The 8286-nt window shown below is 55.7% G+C and overlaps 3 protein-coding genes across 3 annotated transcripts in view; 2 read left to right on the forward strand and 1 right to left on the reverse strand.

The window, feature by feature from the left end:
* Positions 1-177: 177 nt before the first annotated feature.
* Positions 178-2193, reverse strand: P152DRAFT_12917 (A/B/D/E cyclin). The gene is made up of 3 exons (XM_033673751.1): positions 2099-2193; positions 622-1990; positions 178-572 (listed from the first exon to the last, which is right to left on the reverse strand). Exons 1-3 carry the CDS (start codon positions 2108-2110, stop codon positions 442-444), a joined length of 1512 nt encoding a protein of 503 aa, XP_033538889.1. The 5' UTR covers positions 2111-2193; the 3' UTR covers positions 178-441.
* Positions 2194-3063: 870 nt separating this feature from the next.
* Positions 3064-4683, forward strand: P152DRAFT_453845 (ribosomal protein L2). The gene has a single exon (XM_033678464.1). The coding sequence runs from the start codon at positions 3135-3137 to the stop codon at positions 4203-4205; it is 1071 nt and encodes a 356-aa protein (XP_033538890.1). The 5' UTR covers positions 3064-3134; the 3' UTR covers positions 4206-4683.
* Positions 4684-5973: 1290 nt separating this feature from the next.
* The window catches only part of P152DRAFT_445376 (uncharacterized protein), a gene marked incomplete at both ends in the record, with an annotated part of 4407 nt that continues 2094 nt past the window's right edge, over positions 5974-8286 (forward strand). Inside the window, 4 exons of the mRNA XM_033677852.1 lie at positions 5974-6265; positions 6404-6692; positions 6744-7263; positions 7312-8109. Of these exons, the coding sequence (XP_033538891.1) occupies positions 5974-6265; positions 6404-6692; positions 6744-7263; positions 7312-8109 (1899 nt within the window). The remainder of the gene's footprint in view (positions 6266-6403; positions 6693-6743; positions 7264-7311; positions 8110-8286) is intronic.

Raw genomic sequence — 8286 nt, forward strand, 5'->3', positions numbered from 1 at the left:
CATGCGAGCGGATCGGGGCTAGTAATGCAGGATGCTAGTGAGGAAAGGATGAGATGGGGCGGATAGGATAACCGTGAAGAGCACCGCAGCGCGAGGGACAGAGGGGGAATGAAACAGCCTAATAAGAATATACCCAAACATTGGAATCTAACGCCGTGGGCCCGAGAAGAAATTCGCGATGATCAAGGAAGCAACCAATGTGTGATGTTGCTCGGAAGGTGAGGACCCATCCATCATTCAGTCGTGAGAAGAGAAGAATTAGTGCGAGTGGGAGGAAGGGAGGACGCATCGCTAAACAGGGAAGCTCGGGGAAACGATGATTGTGCTGCGCTGAGGAAAAGCAAATCTCGAGAGCTGAGCGATGATGTACAGCCGCCCAATTAAAGAGTCGGAACCGCGGGGTCGACGCTTTCGATAGGACACTCGGTGAGGTGTGCGTGGTTATGAGCTCAGGGAGCTATGCTTCCTAGGAGCGGCCCTCAACGCCGATGATGACTCGTACGTTGAGGGAGCCTCCATGCCAAAGTAGTCGTGATAATACTTCTTGGTCCATTGGCGAAGGACGATAGAAGCTTGGAAGAGTCAGCGATGATTCTATGATGCACGGGGAGATTGCAATACCTTTCAAGAACTTCTTGCTGGCGTACTTCTTGAAGAACGCTTCATGAAGGACCGGACCATGCAGATAGTCGACCATGAGCTGGAAGCACGGCCACAGTTCTTCCTCGGTGTAGCCGGAGTAGTGGGCGAGGGTGGGGTCCCACTCGCCCTTCTCCAGGACCAGACGAGCGAAATACATCGCTGCGGCGGCGACCTGGCTGGGCGGGTGGCCGATGAAGTGGTGGTCCAAGCAGCTGATCTCGAGCAAGTACTTGCCGAGGGTACGGGTCTGGATGTCGTAGGCATCGGCCTTGGAGATGCGACGCAGGAAGTTCATCGGGTTGGGATAGCTGAGGTCGTAGTTGAGGGCAGCTAGGACGAAACGCTCCGCACTGAGGATCTCCTCCTCGGTGAATCCGTCATCGGCGACGTGGCGGAAATTTTGGACGTGAGGTGATAGGACCTCTTCGTACTTGGAGGCGATGAACATGGCGGTGACGCCGACGAGTTGGAGGCGGTCGAGCTGGACGATCTTGCAGGAGAGGAAACGGTCGATGATGTTCACAGCTAGGAAGAGGGTTTCAGGAAGGAGACGGAAGCGACCATGAACCTCCAGCAGCCAGTCAACGAGAATGCCACGCATCTTCCATTCGAGTTCCGTTTGGAGGTCCATGTAGTCCTCGCTGGCCATAGTCCTGCCCTCGATATCGAGCAGGTAATCAAAGATCTCATTGACGTATTCGGCAACCATCAGAGGATCTTCAATGTCCTCGAGATCGAGGTCGACGACTTCCGGGTTAATCAGCTTGGGAGTGGTGGATCGAGGTTGGAACTGAGCCTCCTCCTTCGGAGCAACCGCCTCATGCTTCGTCTTGACTTCCATATAGACGTTGGTGTTTTCCGCTGGTGCAACATTCTCCTGGGTCTCAACGCTCTCCTCTTCCTCAATGGACTTCGAAGTGGAGTTCGTGTTTCGCTTCTTCGAGGCAGGGCCGTGAACCCCCGACCCACTCGCCGGTCGCTTCAAGTCCGAGGCATTCTTGTCCTTGTTCCCAAGAACGTTTCGCGTCGACTGGGAACGAGAAACCTTCTGAACCTTGGTAGGTGCGGCGGCTTTGACGAGACCCGGCTTGGCCCCAGCTTTACCATTCTTCTCCGTGACCGTGCCTTGCTTCACGACATTGCTGACATCTCCGAGGGCTGCACGTTTCCGGGACTGACCCGCGGTGGTGGAAGTGGTGGTCGACTTGGTTCGGGTGAGAGGCTTCTTGACTAGATCGGATGCAGCACTTTCGTGGTTCAGAGCGGCGGCCTTGGCACGCGTCAAACGTGTAGTGCCGGCATTCTCGTCGTTTTCAATGCCCTGAGCCCGTGATCGAACAGCTCGACCCTGGTGATGGTCAATTTACACGTCACAAGGGGATATCTCATCGAACGGGTTGACGTGTTGAATAGTCGAAGACGACGTTGACGGTGATATCAAGCAAGAGGAACTTACAGCAGGAGGCATGATGAGTTCGTCAAGCCTCTAGAATGCTAGAGGAGTGGACACGGAGGAATTGGAACCGTGTATATCGCGGTTTATGCACGATATCAAGGTTGTTGTGGTATATGTTTTGATGGATGCGTGAGCTGGGAATGAAGTTAGAGATTGCTGTCCAGCGAGGTCTTATGGATCCATCTTAACGTACGGATAACTGGGCAACTGCACTGGGCAGGTGAAGTAGATGCTTGGGTATGATGACAGGTAAAGATACCCAGCACTGGTACCCGATACACGATGTTGATTGACGAGATTCCGACCGAATCAAGGCAGGAGAAAGAACGTGACGGAACCTGGAATAGACTCTGTACACGCGAGAGGGTGAGATGGAGACGGCGTACAGGAGGAAGAGAAACAGGATAGACGGAAAATAGAGGAAGGCGTGTTTGGGGGACGAAAAGGAACTCTGTTGTGAGGAGCAAATACACGATGGTTGATGTAGAAAGCAGCAGAGACGTTCACTCACGGGTTTGTTGTTGCCCCAGCGGGTTACATAAGCAGAGGATCCCGGTCAGTTGGGCGTGTCTTCGCGCCCGCTTGGACCACCACGCAAGGCCCCGCGCAACGACCGTGATATACCGCGATTAGGACTGTTTGAAGGGCTGGAGACGCTGAAAATGTTGGGAATTGTTGGGAGATAGTCGTGGAAGAGGTATAAGAGATAGAATTGTGATATCAACATTCTTTGGACGAGAAAACCAGAAAACGCGTGAAAAACAAGTCACGGGATCGCGTTCTTCTGGTGGACGGCCAACCAGGCAACGCTTTCGTCATGGCAACCAATCAGGACGCGACGCAATAGAGTGGGTCGGCCGAGTGTACTCATATTAGCCTTAGCGCCTCAGACATTAATAATTGCTGCCTCAGGCATCCTTGACATTTTCTTGAAGCTCAATTGAAGACTGAACATGTTGGATACAGCTTCGTACATCACAGCATCAATTCCTCCCATTAGCCACGCCGGCATCTGTGATGTGATACAGGAGTGGCGATGATCCAAACAAGGCCGTTCTTACGGTCAATATGGCAATCCAGCCAACGCCGTACCACCCTCCGTAACCCACGCCTCTACTCCACCGTCACCATCGAAGTCACATCCCCTTCCCAACCCCCAACCATCACCCTCACCCCCAAATACCCTCCCACCCCTCCCACCGCCTCCGCCTCCAACTCCGAGACCGCCCGCCGCGTCGCCCTCAAAAAAGGCGGCGCCGCCGCCATCCTCCGCACCTACACACCGCGCACCCCCGGCATCCGCCATCTCCGCCGCCCCGTCAACGACCACCTCTGGAAAGGCCGCCCCTACTACCCCCTTACCGTCCCGAAGAAGGGCCACGGCAAAGGCGGCCGCAACAACACCGGCCACGTCACCGTGCGCCATCGCGGCGGCGGCCACAAGCGCCGCATCCGCCTCCTCGACTTCAAGCGCATGGACGCCGGCCCGCGCCTCGTCGAGCGCATCGAGTACGACCCGAACCGTAGTGCGCACATTGCGCTGCTCAGCCAAGAGGCGGACGAGGGGAAGAAGGCATTCAGCTACGTCATCGCGGCGGAGGGCATGCGCGCCGGCGACGTGGTGGAGAGCTTCCGGGCGGGAATCCCGCAGCGGCTGATCGACGAAATGGGCGGGGTGGCGGACCCGGGGATGCTGGCGGCGAAGACAGCGATCCGCGGGAACTGCCTGCCGATGCACCTGGTGCCGGTGGGGACGAAGGTGTACTGCGTAGGGTCGGCGGCAGATCGGGGCGCGGTGTTTTGTAGGAGCGCGGGGACGTATGCGACGGTGATTGCGAAGGGGGAGGAGGGGACGAAGGAGGAGAGGACGGTGGTGGTGAGGTTGCAGTCGGGAGAGGTGAGGAGGGTGAGTCGGAATGCATGCGCGACCATCGGGGTGTCGAGTAATCCGCATTGGCATTTCAGGCAGTTGGGGAAGGCAGGGAGAGCGCGATGGTTGGGAATTCGGCCGACGGTCAGAGGTGTTGCGATGAACGCTGGTATGTCATATCGTCTCTTCGTCTCATCAGATCCTTCCGATCACTTTGTCTCGATTGAGGTATACTGATTGTTTACATAGCCGATCATCCTCACGGTGGTGGTCGTGGCAAGTCGAAGGGTAACAAGATTCCCACGAGTCCATGGGGTCAACAGGTACGTGTCAATCCCGTCTACTTTCCCATCCACATTCTCACCGTCTACAGGCCAAATCCGGATTCAAGACTCGCAAGAAGCGAAACGTCAACAAGTGGGTCGTCCATGCTCGGCATCGGAACCAAGGCAAGCGACGGGCCAAGTCCGCATCATAAGGATTGGATCTCCGTGCACTTCCTGGTGTTGGCTTTCGTATCATGGGCGTCGAATATCTACCTTGTACTTAGCGACCCTCGCATCTTGTCGAACTAGAAGCGTGCTGTACAATAGTCAAAGGCATCAAGCCTGCGGTTGAATGCTGCGTGTACATTAGAATGAGGAATTGGCATATCAATCAAACCAGCACAACTTTGGCATGTAACAAGCATTCAAAGGACCAACGTCATCGCTGCCGCCTCCCTCGGTATACTTATTCACTGATACTGCAATGGCATAACACAAACGTGGCTTCAACATCACGACCCAATCAACCACTCAGCAGAATATAAAACTATGCCGATCGAGCCAATAGGATTTACTAATGGTACTGCCACACCACCCAACATCTGGACTCTTAAGTCTCTTACAAAGCAGCAATGTGACGACTCCCAGCCCCCTGTGATGGACGCACCTGGACACCGAATACGATGCCATCGCGGCGTGTCGGCGGACGTTGGATGTCCTGGTCCGGTTGCTCCGCCACAAAGAATGCACTCCAAATGCATGTGCAAACTCAATATGTGCTCCTGCTCGAGTGATAATATTTGGAGTTCGGAATTCGGAATTCAGATTGAGGACCGACCATGGACACAGTCAGCACCGTTTCAACCCCTTTTCCAACCGGGTAATACAGACACAACTCCGAGCCTCAAATGCCAGCATGGAGACCATTGGCAGCGCGGAATTCATCGATGCATTTCTCATTATTTGGATTATTAAGATGCGGCCCTTGTCATAATAGCGCTCGGCAACGCCGGCGATCATCAGCTTGGCTTCAGCCCTGCTATCGGTGGTCCAACCATAACACCGACCTCCTGGCCGTACCGCCTGCGAGGATGCAGGTAGTGAGCCTGTGTGTCACAGAAGGATGCACAGAGATGTTTTAAGATATTGAGGATCTGAGAGGGGGTCTACTCGATAGGGATGAAAATGCAATCCTAGAAATGGAGGTGAAATTGCGCTTGCGTGTGACGTTGCGCGTTCATATCGAATTGCGACCCGTTGACGACGCCTCTTGGTGTTTGCCTGGAGTCCTGGACTTAATCGCTGCGTTGGGCCGGAGATCTCGTATTCTTCCAGTTCAGTGGTGGAATCTCGCCAATCCTGTCTCTAAGTTTAAAGTTACCCTCCCGTTCTCCCATCGTTCTTCTAACTTGTTCCGCGGCTTTCTAAGCATTTTGGCCCAACGTCGGTACAGTACTGCAGTTTCATCCACCTTGCGCTCTACGCCCACTTCTGCGTCGTGACGACACGCTTGATTTTAATATTCTGCCTTTCAACCACTGGGAGTCATTTCATAGTGGTTAAATAATCCAGCGGTGCGAATGTAAATACACGATTCCGTTCATCTCGCAGGAAAGGGTCCAAATCCCCACATCCTGTCCATTCAGCTGCTTGGGTCCGTATCCCATGGTACACCAGGCACCAACACTCCCCCAGACCCTTTCCACCTCCAAACCAAGGACATGCTTCCCGTCCACACCATGCCGCCTATTGCCCCCTCCTCCGACGACTTCTTCAACGACGCCTCGCGCCCCCTCCCCAGCGAGATCCCCAACGACGTGGACGCGCACCCGGACGCCTCGAATGTCCCAAAGACGAAGCGCATCGCGTGCGTGCTGTGTCGGAAGCGGAAGCTGCGCTGCGATGGGACAAGGCCGGCGTGCGCGACGTGTACGCGGCTGAACCATGAGTGCACGTATGATGAGGTGCGGAAGAAGAGTGGGCCGAAGAGAGGGTATGTGAAGCATTTGGAGGCGCGGTTGGCGAGGTTAGGTGAGTGAAGATGTTCTTCTAGTTTGGGTGCCATGGCTATGTATGGTTGTGATACGTTGTGTTGTGGTGCCGTGCCCAGTGGGTTTGTTGGGGAAGTTGGATGAGGGCCAGGATCGCTGACTTGAGATCGGTGGATAGAACAGGCGGAGAATATCGTCAAGGCGAGAGAAGCTGAGCCACCTACGAGGATTGTTCCCGATGCGCGGAATACGAGTTACGGTCTCGGGGCCACCGGCTCGGAGGGACTGAACGTCTCGATGGGAGGGACGGAGTCAATATTGAACGGCACGAGCGCCATCGCTCCAGATGGCTTCGGTCTCAACCCAACGACACCTAATACTACGAACGACAACGAACCGCTGTCCTGGGAGATGATCGGCCTGGGGTTGGAAGAGCCGCTTCCGAGTCAGGAGATCATTAACGAATTGTAGGTTGCTTTCATAACTGAAGGGGCGCTTGGATGACTGACGTCGTCTAGACATCAGATGTACTTCGAGAAAGTCCACCCGTCGATGCCAATGATCCATCGTCCCCGCTACTTCGCCGCCATGAACCTCGCTCCGAATATGCGACCGCCCATCGCCCTCCGCTATATGATCTGGTGCTCCGCGGCCACCATCACCGACCGCTTCGAGTCGCTCCACGAGCACTTTTACTTTCGTGCGCGGAAATACTTGCAGCTGGATGAGATGAAAGGCCACGGGGAGAACATCATCACCGTGGCGCACTGCCAGGCGTGGATCCTGGTGTCAGCGTATGAGTTCCGGCATATGTATTTTCCGCGCGCCTGGCTGAGCGTGGGACGTGCGACGCGGTTGGCGCAGATGATGGGGCTGCATCGGTTGGATGGACAGGGGCTGGACGTCAAGCAGTGCATTTCGCCGCCGAAAGATTGGGTGGAGCGGGAGGAGCGGAGACGGACATTCTGGATGGCATATTGTAATGACCGATATGCTAGTATTGGGACCGGGTGGCCGATGCAGATCGAGGAGGCGGATGTAAGTCGTGCCCAACTGTCCCATTGTGTCTCCGCTAACAGATGGTAGATCATGAGCAATCTTCCCGGGGCGGACGAGGCGTATCACTGCAGTAAACCTGGACTAACCTGCTCACTCGAAGAAGTCTTCGAACCCGGCGGTGCATCCAACCTCTCCTCGTTCGGCGGCATCGTCGTGATGGCCTGCCTCCTCGGCCGCAATCTCACCCACCTCCACCGCCCTAGCCCCGCCGACGCCGCCGATGACCTCAACGGCGAGTTCTGGACCCGCCATCGCAAGATGGAATCCCTCCTCTCCACCACCGCCCTCAACCTCCCCGACCACCTCCGCCTGCCTGCCGGCCTCGGCGAACCGAATGTCATCTTCCTGAACATGAACATCCACACCAGCGTCATCTGCCTGCACCAGGCCGCCATCTTCAAGGCGGACAAGCACCGCCTATCCTCTAACATCAGCTCCGAGAGCCGCGTGCGCTGCGTCACCGCCGCCGCGGAGATCGCCCGCATCATGCGCATGCTGACCCATCTTGATCTTTCTACTGTAAGACCTGAAAATGGTGTGCGGTCCGTTCGACCAAGTTCGCTGGAACTGACACTCAACAAGACGAACCCGTTCAGCTCCTTCAGCATCTACGTCGCGAGCCGTGTGTTCGTGCAGTATTTGAAGTTCCGCCCCAAGGACCAGCCCATGGTGGCGAATCTGCAGTTCTTGCTCGAGGCGATGCACGCGCTGAAGAAGCGGAATCCGCTCACCGAGTCGTTCTTGGTCCAGTTGAACGTGGATCTCGAGGGCGCGAATATCCCGATCCAGCGACCGACTGTCAATCGCAATGGGTCCAACCCAGTCGTACGTCTCATTTGTTCATATCTGTATTCCAAACTAACCCACTCCTCCAGCCCGGCGAAATCCCTACCAACACCGACGCCCTAAAATGCAGCCCGATCTTCGAACTCCGCGAATCCCAATCCGATTCCGCCCCCATCAACACCTTCACCCGCCCCACTCCCCTCCCCTCCACCTCCC

The sequence above is a fragment of the Eremomyces bilateralis genome (assembly GCF_010015585.1).
Source record: "Eremomyces bilateralis CBS 781.70 unplaced genomic scaffold P152scaffold_1, whole genome shotgun sequence".
NCBI classification, from domain to species: Eukaryota; Fungi; Ascomycota; class Dothideomycetes; order Eremomycetales; family Eremomycetaceae; genus Eremomyces; species Eremomyces bilateralis.